This window comes from Peromyscus eremicus, chromosome 10 (assembly GCF_949786415.1).
Source record: "Peromyscus eremicus chromosome 10, PerEre_H2_v1, whole genome shotgun sequence".
Taxonomy (NCBI): Eukaryota; Metazoa; Chordata; class Mammalia; order Rodentia; family Cricetidae; genus Peromyscus; species Peromyscus eremicus.
The window spans coordinates 22,879,807-22,898,130 of NC_081426.1; the positions used below are offsets into that span (position 1 = coordinate 22,879,807).

The 18,324-nt window shown below is 50.8% G+C and overlaps 1 protein-coding gene across 1 annotated transcript in view; it reads right to left on the reverse strand.

The window, feature by feature from the left end:
• The window catches only part of Adcy1 (adenylate cyclase 1), a 122,269-nt gene that overhangs the window by 102,422 nt on the left and 1,523 nt on the right, over positions 1–18,324 (reverse strand). The window contains exon 2 of the mRNA XM_059275024.1: positions 4,269–4,418. Coding sequence (XP_059131007.1) covers positions 4,269–4,418 — 150 coding nt within the window. The remainder of the gene's footprint in view (positions 1–4,268; positions 4,419–18,324) is intronic.

Here is an 18,324-nt window from a genome sequence, read left to right on the forward strand (position 1 = left end):
GCCAGGGACCTTGGCTGTCTGGTCTTCATGCTTGCCATGGCTCAAGACCCTCCCCGAGCAGTCATGCGGGAACAGCTCAGCCTCTTGTTCTACTCCGAGCTGAGAACACAGGAGGTCTTAGAACACTGTCCACACCGCGGCGCCTCACGGCTGTCTTTGCCTATCTTCCTTCCCTCAGGCGCCACCAGCTCAGACCTTCTGAACCATCGTCTACCATTTCCTACAGATGATGCAGACCCTCCCACCGCCACCACTAGGATTCCCAACAGAGCCAAGGTACAAGCCTGGGATCCCTCTCACAGTCAAGGTGAGTCCCAAGTCCCAAGGACTGGTGGGACTTGCTAATCACAATCCCCAGGGTGGTCGATGCTGTGGCCCTGGAACACCCAGGGTACTAGTGCTTCAGGGGTGGATTATAATCAGGCATTACTTAAAGAAATAAAAGTACACTCCACTGAGGAAAATACTCCAGGAAATGGCAAGTTCACACCCCTGAAAATGTAAGGAAACACTTTAAATCTATATGAATACTTGGGGAGAAAAAAGCTTCTTAAAACACAATGTCTAACTACAGGTGGGAGAGGCCGCTGGAGCAATGCACAAAGAGCAGTTCACTCAAGGTACACCATGTGTGGTTACACCCATGCAAAACAGCCAGCCTCAGCACAGACAATGAAAGTATCCCGATGAAATTACAACTACGCAGTTAAAGAACACACATAAAGATAAACCCTTAAAAGTGAATGTCATTCAGCTGGGTTAACCAGGTTGGTGACATTACCCGATGGAAACTTCCTTCTTAAGAACCTCAATTCCAAAGGGACTGGACCTCCCCTCATCTGCCTTCCTCATCCACAGGGCTGCCACAAAACCAAGAGAGGTGAAACACTCAAGCAGTGTTTCACAAGAGCTAAGACAGGAAAGCAGCCCTGGTGACCGCCAGTGGCTGGAGGGATGAGGAATAGGAATATTATTCAAGCATGGAGTAAGACACAACCATGCCATCTGCAAAACCAATGGAGCCAGAGGACATCAGGTCGCGTTAAGCAGACCCGCGCCAGACATCAGAAGACTATATACTATCTTGCTCTCTCTTATGCGTAGAAGTTAAAACAAGCCAACATAGACGTAGAATAGCGATGGCCGGAGAGTGGGAGGGGGTTACAGATGCAGGTTTGGTAACAGGTAACAAAGCACAGTGAGGCGAAAGGAGTATGTTCTGATGTTCCCAGCATAGTGGAGTGACTCTATCACAACTTACTGCGATTTTATGAAAAACTAGCAGAGAGGCGGTGCGAGGCTGTGAGATTAAAAAATGGCCAGGAAGGAAATGCTAATTGTCCTGACTTCATCTGTACATCCTGCATGTGCATGCTGAAATACCACACTGCACCTCTTAAATCTGATTAATACCTATTAATCAAAATAAAATTATAGGTAAATAAAAATAAAATTACATCCATAGCCGTGAGAAAAAAATATGAAAGGAAAAATGCTATAAGCAAGGTGATCCATAGAAAAGGCAGCAAAGATAAATGAAATCAGATGAAAGCAGAGGATGAAGGAAAACACTGAATAGAAGATGAAAATGAGCGTCATGGGCTCCTTCACAGACACACACAAGCATAGCTCCTTCACAGACACACACAAGCACAGCTCCTTCACAGACACACACAAGCATAGCTCCTTCACAGACACACACAAGCATAGCTCCTTCACAGACTCACACAAGCATGGCTCCTTCACAGACACACACAAGCATAGCTCCTTCACAGACTCACACAAGCATGGCTCCTTCACAGACACACACAAGCATAGCTCCTTCACAGACTCACACAAGCATGGCTCCTTCACAGACACACACAAGCATAGCTCCTTCACAGACATACACAAGCATAGCTCCTTCACAGACTCACACAAGCATGGCTCCTTCACAGACACACACAAGCACAGCTCCTTCACAGACTCACACAAGCATGGCTCCTTCACAGACACACACAAGCATAGCTCCTTCACAGACACACACAAGCATAGCTCCTTCACAGACACACACAAGCATGGCTCCTTCACAGACACACACAAGCATGGCTCCTTCACAGACACACACAAGCATAGCTCCTTCACAGACACACACAAGCATAGCTCCTTCACAGACACACACAAGCATAGCTCCTTCACAGACACACACAAGCAAAGCTCCTTCACAGACATACACAAGCATAGCTCCTTCACAGACATACACAAGCATAGCTCCTTCACAGACACACACAAGCATAGCTCCTTCACAGACATACACAAGCATAGCCCATTCACAGACACACACAAGCATAGCTCCTTCACAGACACACACAAGCATGGCTCCTTCACAGACACACACAAGCATAGCTCCTTCACAGACACACACAAGCACAGCTCCTTCACAGACACACACAAGCATAGCTCCTTCACAGACACACACAAGCACAGCTCCTTCACAGACATACACAAGCATAGCCCATTCACAGACACACACAAGCATGGCTCCTTCACAGACACACACGAGCATGGCTCCCTCACAGACACACACAAGCATGGCTCCTTCAGAGACTCACACAAGCATGGCCCCTTCACAGACACACACAAGCATGGCTCCTTCACAGACACACACAAGCATAGCCCCTTCACAGACATACACAAGCATGGCTCCTTCAGACACACACGAGCATGGCTCCTTCAGAGACTCACACAAGCATGGCCTCTTCAGAAATACACACAAGCATGGCTCCTTCAGAGACACACACGAGCATGGCCCACAGGGAAGCCTGCTGCTCCAGCCCTGCAGGGTACCTTTAGCTCTGAGACAAGAAGATTTCCCGAAGATTCCCTTCCCGACCTTAGGAAGGTAATAAAGCCAAGGGCAAGCTAGGTGCAGCAGGGCATGACTTACAGCATTTGGGAGGCCAGGACTGGAGGACCAAGTGCTCAAGGCTAGCTTGGGCTACACAGCAAGATCTAGAAAGTACCACGGAAATGTCAATACCAGTATGATGACTCTAGAGGCTGAAGAAAAAGCCTCTGAAGATCTCTGACTGATATATTTATGCATACAGTATGCAACACATATACTCGTATACCTGGACATGCACACATGCATGCACAAATGCCTGTATGTGGATATACACACAAACACATGTACACATTCAGACATTCCCACAGCTCCATGTGTACCCATGTGTACAAATGCAAATGTATACATATCCACATATTCATTCCCACAGGTATGGACACACCCATGCACACAAACACATACTGCCCTCCACATGCCCATCCATGTGTCCACACACTCATTAGCACACACATGGACTAAAAATACTTATGTCATTTATTCTTCAATTAGATTCAAACTTTGCTAGAAATACTACATTGCATTACAGTGTCCAGACATTGGAAGAAATGTTTTAAAACTAACAGTGGGTATAATAATACCTTTTATTGATAACGTGACAATAGTTGGAAATGGCTACTCTGTCCCATAGCCTGAACAACCACTATGAGACTTTAGCAAGAGGTACACAGAGTGCCTGTGAGGCCCAAGCTGAAAGAAGATTCTGGATTCTTCTGGCAAAGTCACCCATGATATACCAAGCCTCACTTTTAGGCTTCCTCAAGTTACTCCTTCTTAGCTCACCCAGTGGGCTCAGCTTCCTCCCTACACCAGACAAGGACACACAGGTGACAAGCCACAGGAGGACAAAGGGGCTGATGCAGGGTTCCCTTCCGGCCGATTTCATCTGGGGGATAGGTCAACAGTCACGCGGCCTCAGCAGGCCACAGTGGGGTGCTCAAAGGAGGGTTCACAGGCCAGGGAAGGTGGATGCCTAAGACCAGAGGATCAGGGCCAGCTGCACATTTACATTCAGCTGAGGTGTGCTCAGGACCCACCTCACCCTCCCAAGCCTGGGTCAACTCACTACAGGTGCATCAGAAAGATGAGAGATGCCCACATGCCACCCCACGGTCATCCACGGCTTACAAGCAGCTCAGCTGCTTCGGAGAAGCAAGCCCGGGTTGCCTGCCCATCAGATTTCTCTGTCTTCCCCAGATACCACCACGAAACACTGAGCATTGAAGTCTTGCCATTAAAGGGCAGACTGAGGCTCAAGAAGAGAAGAGGTAGGGACCCCACAACCACAACTGCCGTTTATTAGATAATACACATATCGAAATCCAGCACAGCCGGGCGAGGAGCAGAGCTGACCAAAGGGCCACCTTGGACTGAGCACACTGACCTGCTTCTCGTTCTCATCCTCCAGCCGCAGCCGATCCTCAATGCAGCTTCGAGCCTGCAGGAAGGCCTTCCTCTGTGAGCGCTCCGTCAAGATCCGCACGAAGACGCCATATATGTTCACACCCACGAAGAGCAGGGCATTGGCACCGAGCTGTAGGGAGAGAACAGGCGCAGAATGTAGGGTTCATGCTAGTCAGGAACAGGAGGGCCTGGGCCACCATGGAAGCCACCAAGAGGCTCTCCATCAACCCCTCAGCCAGCTCCAAACTCATAGACACCACAGTGAAACACAGCAGGAACTACACAGGGCAGAAACACACCTTTGTCCACCCAACAGATAGCAATGCCACAGCGTGTCATGGGACTGAGGGGTAGCTACATCTAGTGCCCTAGGCTGGATTTTACTCCCTCCCAATTTTTTTTTTGTTAAAACCTTGACCCTAGAAGACCTCAGAATGTAACTGTATTTAGAGACAGGTTCTTAAAAGCCATAATTAAAGTAAAATGAGATCATTAGGGTGAGCTCAAATCTAGCCTGACTGATAAGAGATCAGGATGCAGGGCTGTGAGAGGCCCTTGAGGAACCAGCCCTGCCCCAACCTTGATTGTAGAGCCCAGCCTCCAGCACTGTGAGAAAATACATTTCTGTTATATAAACAACCATCCCCCCACCACCACTCTGTGGCACTCTGTTATGACAGTCCCACAAAAATAATACACCTACAACATAAGAATACGAGATGGTTGCTTTCAACACTCCATGGAACACCCTAGAAAGATTCAGAGGAGCTAAGTCGACAAAAATAAAACCCCAGTAATTGATTTCGCACAAAGTAAACTGTAGCACAAGAAAGACTGGGGCCTGCTCTGTAAACAAGCCCTTCCGCCATGACTGCCAGGCTGAGGAGGGGCCCACAGGGAGTCCAGACTCTTAGGCCTACTTTGAAGGCCAGAGGGACATTGCCTGTTTGGTTAGATAGAATTCCAGGAATATAGCTCATGGCCCTGACCCAGCTCTAGTCAAGACCCCACAGGACCAGAAGATGTCACACAGATTGGCAATAGCCAAAGAACTCAGCTCAGACCCCAGACATCAGCTCTAAGGACTTCCTCCTGAAGGTCTCTTCCCCTGGCATGTCCCAGTGCCTAGCAGACCACAGGACCAGAGTTGGATAGAGGCATTTGTCACTGGTCACAGAGGAGCATGGCAGCCCTCAGAGCAGGGGACGCCTATCCAACCCAAGGAAATGCCGGTCTGTCAGCTGCCATGGTGTAGAACTTCTAGCTGATTAAATGTGGCGTTTCCACCTCTGCATGAGAGAGGAGGGGGATGCAGACTTCAAATGCTACTACTGCTCCTCACAGATTACCCCCAAGAGTTCAGACATGGCTGTGCCACACTCTTTACAGAAAGAATGAGGCCAGTAAGCACAGCACAAGATGGACCAAGTGTCTCCGGACAGCTGCTGGGAGAGACTGGGGAGATGTCTAACCAGGAGTGGGCCTGAGACAACCTTGGGACAAGAACTGCTAGGCCCCTGGCATTCCTGAATGCTGACCTGGGAATAAGTGGGAGGTCCAGCCTGGAACACCACCATATTGGACAGATCTGGGCATCAGACAAGGATCTGGACATCTTCAAACTCAGGTTGTCTGAGATGACTTCTTTTAAAGTAGATTAAAATGAAGACCGGAACTGGGGACTCTCTTAACAAGGCATCCAGGTCTCCCGGGTGACTTTAACCCTGACTTGATGCGCAAGCATGGGCAAGCCTGAAGGCGAGTTGTTTCCTGCAAATACCTTTACTGATGGAAATTAGAGCATACACTCCAAGCAATGAAAGCAGCTGTTGATTTAGAGCTATGTTGCAGGGACCTTCCACTGGGCTGCATCAAATAAGGCAGCAGTGAGATTGTAACCAGACAAGTTCTTTAATTTTCTTTTGCAATCAATCATCCTATAACTACTTACACCCCATGCTTTGTCATCGAACACTAGATCCCTTCTGATTGTGTACCCACCTCTAACTCCAGGAATTCCACCTGTCATAAGTAAAATTTTGCATCTCAAAGTCGTAAACCAGTAGTGGTCACCTGTCCTCTAGAACCACATCAGAGAGAGCAGCGTACACTGTGACCCTGACCTCACCAGGTGATCCTAATGAATCTGTGATCCCGACACGGAACTCACTAAGGATGAGAACAAGGGAGTCCCTCTGTGTCCTCAGTAGCTAAACTCAACCCCACCCCACTGTGTGCTACTTCCTCTAGGCATCTACTCACCCACTGAATGGTTCACTGGACCACGTGCTGAGCGCTACAGGCTATTCCAATGGCGTCACTGTGACTCTTCAACTCACAAGAAGTCAGGTGAGTAACTCAACCAGAGGAAAACATATTAAGTACACTGGGCGACTGTTCAGGTCCGTGGGGCTGCAGGGGTTGCAGGAGGGTATAGACCACAGCCAAAGAGCAGAATATGCACAGAGCACGTGAAGTCACATGACACAAACAGAAGAAACAATTGGTGCCACCACCTCCCCAAGAGAGCGGGAGAGTTCTCTAGAAAGCCCAGAATGTGGGAAACGATGGTACAGGACGCACAGTTACTTCAGCCCAAGGGCCAGGCCTGCTGTTTCTAGGGCTCACAGAACCCTGAGCAAGGCCTACCACTGTCTATCAAACCTTCTAAAGCCACTGGACGCTGAGTCCCAAATGCAAAACCGGAACCCCAGGCTCATGGCCACAGTAGCATCTCTAGATCTGAACACTGAGTACACAGAACATCAGGACCCTCAGCACATACTGACTTGGACATCATGGCCATTATGAAGGTGACCCTGTACAAGATGTTCAGGGTCACATGGAGAGAGTGGATGGTGCAGCCTTACCCTCCCCCCGGCCCTCATCACAGGACAAAAACCTAGCCTGAGGGTTGAGAGATCAGGCAGGTAGGCATGTACCTTTCAGGACAATGTAGCACACTGGGCACTAATGGAAGATCTGACCAGTCCCTGAACAGCATGGGGGTCTGCAAAAGGCCAAGGCCAGAGGAATGAGCCATGCTATCAGCTGAGCTGGAGAGCCCCAGAGAAAGGCTTACACAAGAGGCTACCTCCACCTTCTAAAGGAAGTGAGAGTCAGGCAGACACACTCCTTAAAGTAAAAACAACAATTACAGCCTCCCTTCTGAGCTCTGCCCACATCATATCTTCTTTCCTCCCATGACACTCACTAAGAACGTGTGGGCCCAGATTGAGGGTGTGTGAATGAGAGTTGGCGGAAGAGGTAAGAACCAGTGCATTCACTTGTCAGTGTGCTAGGCCTCAGGGACCACCCCTTCCTCCCTAAATCCACCAGAGCCCCTGTATGTGAAGTGGGAAGGCTGTGGGGCTGTTGGATAGGCTGGCTGCCCATCTCCACACAGCACAGGGGTATCCCTGGGAGGCCCCTGGCTTCTCGACATCCTTGATCAGAAGTGAGAAGCTCCCTTCTCCATGTCCACTAGCTAAAAATCTGCCTGCTGTAGAAGAGAAGTATATCCAAATACCCTTAGGACATCTGAAAGACTACATCATCAGTGAAGTCAAAATTCTACATGATGCTGTCCTCCTGGGAGCCACTCCAAGGGAAAGAGATCAGTGAATCAAGCAGCCCAGCCCCCATAGAGAGCATTGCGGAGAAGGGTCTGTGGGGGGAAATTGACCCCTTAGGAAGACTAAGGGACATCTGCTAAATACCCTCACCTGCCCAGGCCTGGCCTACCTAGCTGTCCCTGGACCCCCCACCTCTTATTGGCCAATGTTACAATTGCATTCAACTGACTGACACACGCTCACCACCTATGTTATCCACAGGGACAGTGATCCTCTCAATTCTCCCCACGAAGCTTTCTCAACTTCTGGCCAAAGGGGCATTTGGAGCCAACGAACACATTCCCCAGTACATGAAACTGACAATATGGCTGAGTACCTGTTCATAATGGTAAGAGGGAGGTGGCTTAGGGTCATCATGAGCTTATCAGAGACCAAGGAGCCACAGGCTACTGGATCTTCACATGGGAGAGACCCAGCTCCCATGCTACCTCCATACTCCCTGATGGCATCCTGGCCTACCACTGCCACTGCCTACACTGGCCTTGTAGCCTATGGCCAAAGCTTCTGGTCGTTGTGTGTTCTCTCTGGCCTTTCACCTAGCAGCATGCTTGCCCTTTTAAAGTATCCCTTTTCTCCTCTTCAGCTGTAAGTTTTCTCCCTTCTGATCCCTTCCAAGATTCTGAGTCCTTGACAGTGGGCTCCACACCTCTCTCAGGAGTGGGCGTGGCAAGGATGCGTGCTGTGCTCAAGTCCTCTCAACAAGTCTCATGTTTATAAAAGCCCCAATTTCACCACAGGCACAAGCACCCTCCACACCAAAAGAAGGCTCATGCTAATCGCACAGAATATCACGAATATTCCTCATTGAACACCCCTCCCCCACGTCAGGCAGACGGCCAGTGCATGACACAGCAGAGCTAACAGGGTCTGTGGGAACAGGGCCAGCACCCATGACTGCTCCACATTGTCCTTGCATCCCCAGCTCACTCTGTGCCACTGACCTCATTCTTCAGACAGACACAATAAGGGCAAGGAAGAAAACAGGGCTTCCCAGGTACTACAATACATGCACAATCCCCTGCAGTCGCCCCTACCTGAATGACGCCCCAGTGATGGGGACAGACCCCACATCCAAACCAGTGTCCACCTCACAGAAATAAGAAGCAAATTAGCAGCAAGGAAATGATTCACCTCCCCATCAACATGCAGGACAGGCTAGCTTCAAAAGACCAGCTGCAAATAAGTTCAGACACCTTTACGGCCCCTGCTTGGCCAGGCAGAAGCCAGAGAAGAAGGATCTCCCAGGGACTCGGAATTCCTCAAAGCCAACATGCAGCAGGTTCCAGGAAAGAAAGAGACCAGGAGCAGCATCTCCATATGCTTGCCCAGCATGCCCAAAACACCACCAAAGCCAGCTCCTCAGTACAGGAGGAGGTTATGCCTTGGCAAAAGAGTTGGGGTTGTCCATGGGGTAACACACTAGAGTCAGAGGCATCAGGATGAACTTGTGTTCAGCTTAACACAGAAGCAGATGGGCTGGAATACAATATTTACAGGAATGTGCATACTTGTGAATCTGTTAGCACCTCTGACAGAAACAAAGGTGCCCCAGGAACAAGCCCGGAGCCCAAACGGTGGTTTCTAATGAGAACCTCCGAGGAAAAACCAGGCCTCAGCCAGGTGTGGTGGTATACACCTGTAATCTCAGCATTCAGGAGACTGAGGCAGGAGGATGGCAATTCAAGGCCAGCCCAGGCTGTAGTGAGACCCTATGTCAAACAACAAGAAAGGACCCCTGGATGGAAGGGCTGAGTCTCAGACTGGGACAGAATATATATAAATGAGTCTGGAGCGTCATACGTGTCACAGAGTAAGAAAGAGGTGTGTTAAAGGTCAGAGAGAGAGAGAAGGAATATGTCAAACCACACAAGAGCAGGAGAAAAGACTCCAAGTAACCACACCAGGACCACGTGAGCATGAAAACCAAGGGGTATTGGGTTACAAGCCAAGTGTGAAAAGAGTCACACTGACAGAAATCAATGGCTGAGTAAACCAGACATTGACCACACTCCCAGCCATCACGGGTACCCTGCACTCTGGGAGGTAAATTCCTCACTCCCCACATAAGGGAGGAAGTATCTCCCCGACCCGGCCCAGAGTACAAGGACAAAGAAGACCGAAAATAGTACCTGGATGAAGAGAATGAGGAAGCACTCAGCAGCACCCCTCAGCCAGACAAAGACAGCAGCTGGGCAGTGACAAGCTGCAGCCCCAGAGATGAAGTGCTTGCTGTTGAAAACCCAGTACCCCAAAGAGGTGAGAAAAACCCATCAGACCTGGATGGCCACAGGATAGATACTAGGAGGTCACTATAGCCACACCTGGGAAAGCCCTGGCCTTGGCCACCCTTCATCCCACCGTCTTGAAGAAATGACCTCTCCCAACCTGACATCTTTATCCCACATTCCCAGGTATCAGCCTCTTCTCTTCTGTGCCACATACAGTGACAGGTGGCCCTGCCGAGGCCAGAAGCTGTGAGTCCCCTCTCTTGTCCCTCGTCTCATCAATTCCTGTCCCTTAGGGCTCTGGGTCTCCCATCTCTATCGACCCTCACCCCAAGGACATCATATACTGACTGAAACCACTCTCTCTGCAAAAGACCCTCCTGACATCTTATGTTCTAGAAAGAGCCTTAAAACTTGAGCATGCCATAGGAACTCATGAACTTTAGACCAACAGCTGTGGAACCTGTGTGGGACCGGACCAGATCCTCTGCAGACAGGAGACAGTTGTGTAGCTGGGTCTGTTTGAGGGGCCCCTGGCAGTGGGATCAGGATCTATCCCTGGTGCATGAGCTGGTTTTCTGGATCCTGTTACCTATGTGGGGGACACCTTGCTCACCCCTGATAAAGCAGGGACGGGCTTGGTCCTGCCTCAACTGGATGTACCAGGCTTTGCTGTGCCCCCCCCATGGGAGGACTTACCCTTCTGGAGGAGGAATGGGGGTTGTGGGAGTGAGGGAGTAGGAGGAGGGATAAGAGGGGGATCTGTGGTTGGTATGTAAAATGAATAAAAAAATTTTAAATAAAAAATAAGTAAGTAAAGAGGGGGAAAATGGAGCATGCTGGAGGCTGACCCGGCCTGGGTCCCCCTCCCAGTGTCCTGCCCTCTGTACAAATACACAGTGCATGCCCTTCTGCATTTGTGCAGGCAGCTCACAGCCTCAGAACTGCTCCCCTAGCTGCAGCCATGCCCTAGAGGCTTTTCTGACCCCCTAGATGGGGTTGAGTGGTCCATTACCACCCTGTGGTTCCCATATTTATCTTCATCTCTATTTAGTATGCAAACCTGTCCACTGAATTTGCTCCAGCTGTCAACCTGTCATGGTGTTCCAGACTGCCCCTGCAGCAAGCACCAAGCCTGGGCATCATTCAAACTGTCTGTGAGGGCACCAGAGTACCACAGGCTGTCCTCAGGCAGCCCTGGCTACAAGGATGTGTGAGGCGTGAGCACAAGGCCCGCTCTGAGTTTTCTCTTACATTCGTTTACGGCATTTTTGCCATTCCAGGGAAGAAAGTGAACCCACACACTGCTTCCCCACACAGCCCAAGGCACAGTTAGTGGCAAATCCACAGGCAGCCCTCCCCTTGTACGCCCCCCACAAGTCAGGTTGGGGGGAGCAGGTCGGCCTCTAGGCACCTTCTGGGGCTCCTTAACTAGACACCATTCCATCCCTGCCTATGGGTGTCCACCAGGGCCTGGGTGGGGATGGTGTGCCACTTCCTTCCAACCACGGCTGCCTTTTCAACACCACACACAAGTGTGTTTTTAAATTAATGTAATTGCTTGTTCGCTCTCTGGTTCTGAATTAGTAAACGCTTTAGAATTCGCATCATTTGAAAGGGGAACCAGCAGAATGCTGATCTTTGCTGGAGGCAGTGATGGCAATCTAGGAACCGTGGTGCTGGCCTCTTTACTTCTGGGCATATCTGAATTTTCCACGATTAAAATAAAAACAAGTTTGGAAACAAGAATATGGCGACTCCCCACAAGCTCCATTCACCTAGTTTCCAACTAATGAAGCTGTAGTCACCAGGCCAGGAAATGACTCTCACTGGGACCTCAGAATCATCATCCTCGGTGTTTCCTGTTTAACTCTTTGTCCCTCAATGCCAAAAGGCTCCCAGGTCTTAGGGCCCCACACAGAAGCCGCACTTACCCACCCTCACAGTCCCCATCTCCAAGCAAGTGGGGCCTCTCCTCTCAGATCACGTACTCACTGTGATGGCAAGGGAGGCGAGAAGGACGGATACAGGGACACACAGCAAGAAGGTTACGAATGAAAGGTAGAATGTAAAGAGCCAGACGTGAGGCCCTAGGTGGCTTGGCACCCCAGGAACAGTTCTCACCAAAGATAGCAGCTCCCCACACAGCTCCACACACCCTACCCAGAGGATCAGCGGACGACAACACCGTGGCCATCTAAGCCTGCTAGAGGGCAGGCCCCACTTCAGGCTTACCCATTCCCCACCCTTAGTACCTGTGGTATCTCTGCACCTCCGACCTCCTCAGACACCCGAACATCATCAGAAGCCGTCCAGAGAGAAGATGGCTGGCTAAGTGCCATCTCATCTGTGGATGAGACCCTGCCTGGCACTCACTCTACATTCCTCAGGAAACATTTTGAAGTGTATACCAGTGAAGGTTTTTTTAGGCTCAACCAATGATTCCTAATACATGATCACTCAGTTAACCCCTCAGGCCACAGGGGATGTAGTGCTGGAGAAAACAGCCGCCGTGGTTCAAGGGCTGAGTTTTTCAGCCCTTTGGGGGCTGCTTTGGTTTCAGACAGCAACAAGTCATCTTCCCAGGCAGACATACGTCTCTCCTGTGAGCAGGGCATGGGTGAAGACATGGGGCGAAGCACACTAAGCATTCCTGGAATGGCACATCACACATGACCACAACGCATCATCCTCCTGCTGGCAGGTGCTCAGCCCACCTCCACCATGACCAATCAGAACACTCATGGCATATTCTTTCCCTGCAGGAGTAGAATGTTCTAGAGCGGGCTACCCTGGCTTCTGGCTCTCTCCCATCTGCCACTTTCTGGAGTCTCTTGAACTTGCCCCTACCCTCTTGAGGAGACTCCGCCAAATGCATAGCTAGCGTGATAAAGCCTCTTCTAGGGGTTACACGGTCATTCGGAGAGTCCCGCAGATGTCCCCCACCCCGGGCTAAGACCCTCTGCTGCACAGGCAGGTGGACAGGGAAATATCTCACAGTACCAATTCTCACAGAAGAGCTGGCTGCCAGCCATAGGCTAAGAGCTCTAGATTTAGCTCTTTATCATGCAGATGGGCAGGGAAGGGGAGACATCCTCCAAAGAATAAAAAAAAAAAATACAGGTTTATGAAGGGCACACAGGTCCTGTGGATGGGGCAGCACTAAAGGGACTCTGGGCAGGGTCTAGAGGTCAAGTGGACCATGGGGACTGACGGTCTAGTGCTGGCCTAGGACCATGATAAGGTTCAGACAGCAGGAGGTGACCAGGTGCTATGAACTGGCCATGTTCCTTGTTCAAGATGTACATGTACTGTGTGAGCAAAAATGCCCTTCCCGTCTATCAGAAGCATCACCAGTGCTTCTAGAAAGCAGAGAACAAAACAGCAGGTGAGTGAGCACCACACACAGCATGTGCCATGAGAGCAATCAGATGAGCCACATGCTGAGAAAAGGGAGTTCCAGCGGTGAGCACCAGGGAGCCAGGCCAGCTACGCAGCACCGTGTATGAGCACTGCCCCAGGCTGAGGCCACTTCTGAAGGCTGGAGCATCTCTTTCAGAAACACTGTGCTAAGTTTGTGAGCTGCTCTGTGCTCTCAGAGTAAAAGTAAACTCCGTATTCAGATCCACAATACGTTGCTAAAGCAGAATTCCTCCGTGGGGCTCAGAGGCTGAAGGGGAGACACCAAGGGGCCCTGTCACACTACAGGTGGCTTCCTGACCCCCTGACTCATCTTCTGGATCCTGCCAACTCTTCTGCAGACATATGCACACCCAAGCACGGATACATGCACAGACACATGTGTGCATGCCTGTGTGTAACCTAAATGCACACCTATATGAATACACACACGTGAGTGTGCATACACATGAAGGTGGTCACACTGGGTTGACGCCCATAGTGCTGCACCCAGAGTCTCCTCAGTTCTGAACCCTGGGATTCAAGTAGCATGACTCCAAGCTTTCTTCCTATCCCCAGCTAAAAGCAGAGCAAACACCCAACTTGGACATCAAAGCAGGCCCTGCCTTTTTCTCCAGTCCAAGGGCAGATCATTCAGGGTTTATGCTGCCTTCAGTCCTGGCCTGGACTTCCACCCTCCTCCTGACGCTGGTGTCTCAGCACAGCATATGGAAGGAGGGTGGGGTCCCTTAGCATAAAAACTCAGTAGGTCTCAGAACAACTGAGAAGAGGGCAAGGGAAAGCAGATGGTTAAAAAGAACAGAGGGAGAGTCCCCAGGAGGGAAGACCACAGAAGGGACATGCTGAAAGGCCACTTCTGAAAGGCTACTGTTATGAGTGGGGAACACAGGACACAAGCCCATACTGGCCTGGGTTAAGTGGTGGGAGATCCCACTCATTTCCTCCCTGAGTGCTTGGAGATCTTCAACCACTGTCCTTGGGGCACACTGACCCCATGTGAACACACACAATCTTACTGATCAGACGAGGTTTGAGCTTGGACCTCATTCTACAGTTCAGACCCTGAAGTAACCCAAGGTCATGGAAATAGGGGTGCAGGACTCTGCTCAGGTGCTGCTGGGTCTCTGCCCAGACTACCCTCCTCAGGGCTAAATCTCCCTCCTGCTGATGCATCTACCCCAAAGAAAATGCACTGGAATATGCCCGTGGCCTGATCATGTGCATGCACAAGTGTGCAAATAGGCATGTTTGAATGTCATGTGTGTGTACAGGAGTATATCCATTCCTACATGTGTGTGCACATGCAGAGCATGTGCACAAGTGGACATGAGGCTCTGAGTGCAGGTGAATATGCATGTACTGGTGCGTGAGCACAGATGCACAAATATGAACGTAAGAGTTTATAGGATGGATGTCTGTGTGTGTGCCTCAAGTGTCTTAAGTGTGTGAGTGTGCATTGATTTGTGTTTGTTTTTCCATGTGCATATGCATGGGTGTAAGGGCGACAATAGCTTGAGTGTGCATGTAGGTGTATTTGTGTGGATGTGTGAGTGGGTATATTAAGATCGTGGGTGTGTCTACATGCAAACACAAGTGTGTAAGTGGGAGAACATGGCAGGGTGCTCATGAAGCATTTGTGTAGGTGCTTGCGTGGGGGTGGGTGAGTGTGCTTCTGAGTGGGCGTGTGTGCCTGCATGTGAGGGAGAACAGAGGAGGGGCAGGTATGACTCATGTCCCCAGGCACAGTGAAACAGTGTCCTACAGAGCAGAGGTTCTTTCCCTGCCTCATTCATCCCGAGATGAAGACAAGAACCCACAGCTGTGACAACGGTCTCCCTCCCCGCCCCCCTGCTCTGCCTGTCCATACTGAGGCCTGGGTCCCACCCCTACAACCTCCTGTGCTCCAAGTCCTGGCTTCATAAAGGCCTGCCAAGCAAGCACAAAGCCCCAGGCCACAGGGACACCACCCCACCACAGCCACATGGCCCTCCTGGCCACACCCCGCTCCTGTCATTGCAGTTGGGAGAAGAGAACATGCAGAATGTCCTGTTCTCCACATCCTAGGAGTTCCTTTCAATGTGTGATCTCGACACATGGAAAGCACCTCACTCCAAAGGGAGGTTCACCGAGCTAGAGACAAACGCGCAGATCACTGGCTTCAAGCGACTGCCTACAGCGCCAACATCCATGTCACTGATTCCAGGCGGCTGACAGGACAGGGAACACCTGCCTGGCACAGTCCACACATGGTACCCAGAAAACACGGCTGCCCTATGACACTGTAGAAAGAATTGCTCCCCCCGCTGACAGTGGGGGAAACTGAGGCACAGAGATCATCCTGCACCCCAGCTCACAGGATGATGCCAGCGCCCCTGAAGTACTTGGAGACCACTCACTCTCAAGCCCACCTGCACCCATCTGAGTCAGCACCTGAGCCAGCCTGCTCCTGCCCACAGCTACCTGTGCACCCAATGAGCTCAGCCCTTACCCCTGAGACATGGAGGATGTTACAGGAAAGAGAGTGCATCTGAAGCCATCAGAAGCCCAGAGGGCGGTGCTCACAGCGTGGGTCAGAGACAGAAACAAGAGCACACATACTCCTTAACAATCCTGATTGCCATCACAGGCAACCAACAGAAACTGAAGTCCATTTCCTCCACCAGGACAGGCAGCCTAGTTGAAAACACACAGTGTACACAAGCTCAATAGACCTGGGTGACTTCAAAGGGAAAAAAAAAATAACTGTAATACAAACTCATCTGGGGCAAAAAAGGAAGCACACAGGGGCTCAGAGCCAGTGGACACAGGCCTGTCTGCCTCCTCTACTCCAGCCTCAGGAAAGGCAGGGCAGGAGACCACTGTGGGTAGAAGCCTTGAGCCAGTGGCTAGACCAGCCCAGGCCCACTTTTCCCAAGAACCACCCTCGCCTCAATAGCGCTCCAAGGCAGTGACCTTCTGCTCTCCTGCCTCTACTTCCCCAAGGTTCTCGGAACCTCCTTGAAGATGGGCAGTGGTTATGGAAGGGACTTTCCCCCCTGCACAGAACAGGGTCCAGAGCGCAAACCTCCTCAGTACAAAGTGTAGGTCTGCTCTGAGCCTCTACCCTTGACAGGAAGCTAAGCCTGTAGCTCTGAGCTGGGGGTGCACACCTGTCTCTGGAGCTTTCACAGGACTCAGCCCCAAAAGACCTAACACCCGAAAGAAAGCAGCATCCCCTGAGTATGCAGCAAGGGCCACCCTGCAGGGCTTCCTCCATGACTCATTCTTTCAGACTCTTCTGCATATCTGCCCCATGCCTTCTTCTCCGTTCCTGCCTGCCCGGAATTAAGAGGCGAGGAGGCCGCGCCATCAGCAGAAGGCTGCACAGCAGAGGTGGCAGGGTCTGAAGGGAGGTGGCAGTTAGGCAGCGAGGTACACCAGCGCTTCCTAAAGCAAGTGCCACCTTCTTCTGGCATCTCAAACACCAAGCGGCAGGGGTTCACCGACAGACTGCAGGGTGCCTGGAATTTTGCAATGGGAAGACGTTTGAAATCCTTGGGGACTACCGGCTTGCCTTCACTACAGGTTTCCCTACCTTGATCCCCATTTCTGTGTCAATGTGAGACTTGAATACAAATATTGTAGAGGATAAAAATGCTTTAGAAATGGCAGAAGGTTTTCAACACATGCTTTCCTTATGGACTTTTTACCGTCACACTGTCTCTGTGGGAAGCAGCATCTTCCCCTGGGGGGAGGGGGCACGGCTGAGTTCAGGGAGGGAAGGATTTACATCAAATTGGAGGCTAGTCATTGGGAAACCTGGGTACCAGCTCCCTAAGAATCCTTGTTTTCACAATAAGCTTCCTAACCCCCCCCACCCCCACCCCGCAGAGTAACAAGGGCTCCTCTATCCCAGAGGGAGGGACATTGGCACCTTTGCCGACTCCTCCCTCTCTCCTTTTAAATCTTTTCTCTAAAAGGAATGCCTAGAGGCTGTGTAGGGGAAAAAATTACCAGTTTTAAAAAGATAACAGCACAGCCTTTTAAGGCACCTAGAGAACCCACCATGGACCAAGAGAGCCCATGTCTCTCACTAGCCCTACAATGCATGCTCAGCATTAAGACCTGTCATCACGGCCCCTGTGACCATGTACTGCTCCGCTCCCTGACATCAGGGTCTGGATGTTCATCCTATGGTCAGCTGGTACACCTGACTAGCAGCCACCCCTCCCTCTCACACACACACCAGTTACCCTCCCCCAATTTGGATTCTAGGCCCAGCCCACCCCACCCCACCCCCAACAACTCCCCATGTGCTCCCAAGGCTACCTTCTTTCCTTATATGGGCTCCCCCACTTATCTGCTCTCATCTTCCTCCTGCTGTTCTGTAGCTAGACCTAGAAACACAATGCTGCCACAGCAGCCAAGCCTGGGCAAGACCAGTGCAGGGGGAAGGTGTGGAAGTCCAGCTCCCACCTTTTGAAGGGTTCTTAGGTGGAGGAGAGAGGAATGAGGAAATACCAGATAGAAAGAGAGACCTAGACAACGAGACGAAAGACAGAAACACAGGATAGCTTCGGGAGGGCTGGGGTCAATACCCAACAGCTTCGTCCTTTATTGAAAAGGACTTTTTACAATATGCCAAGGGGAGAGGCAAAAGACCTCCCCCTTGCAAGATCAAAGCACACCCTACAGTCAGTGTAGACCCTTCCAACCATCTGGTAAACATGCCCCTAACCAAATCATCTTATGCAGCCCTGCTGGGTAAAGCAAGCTC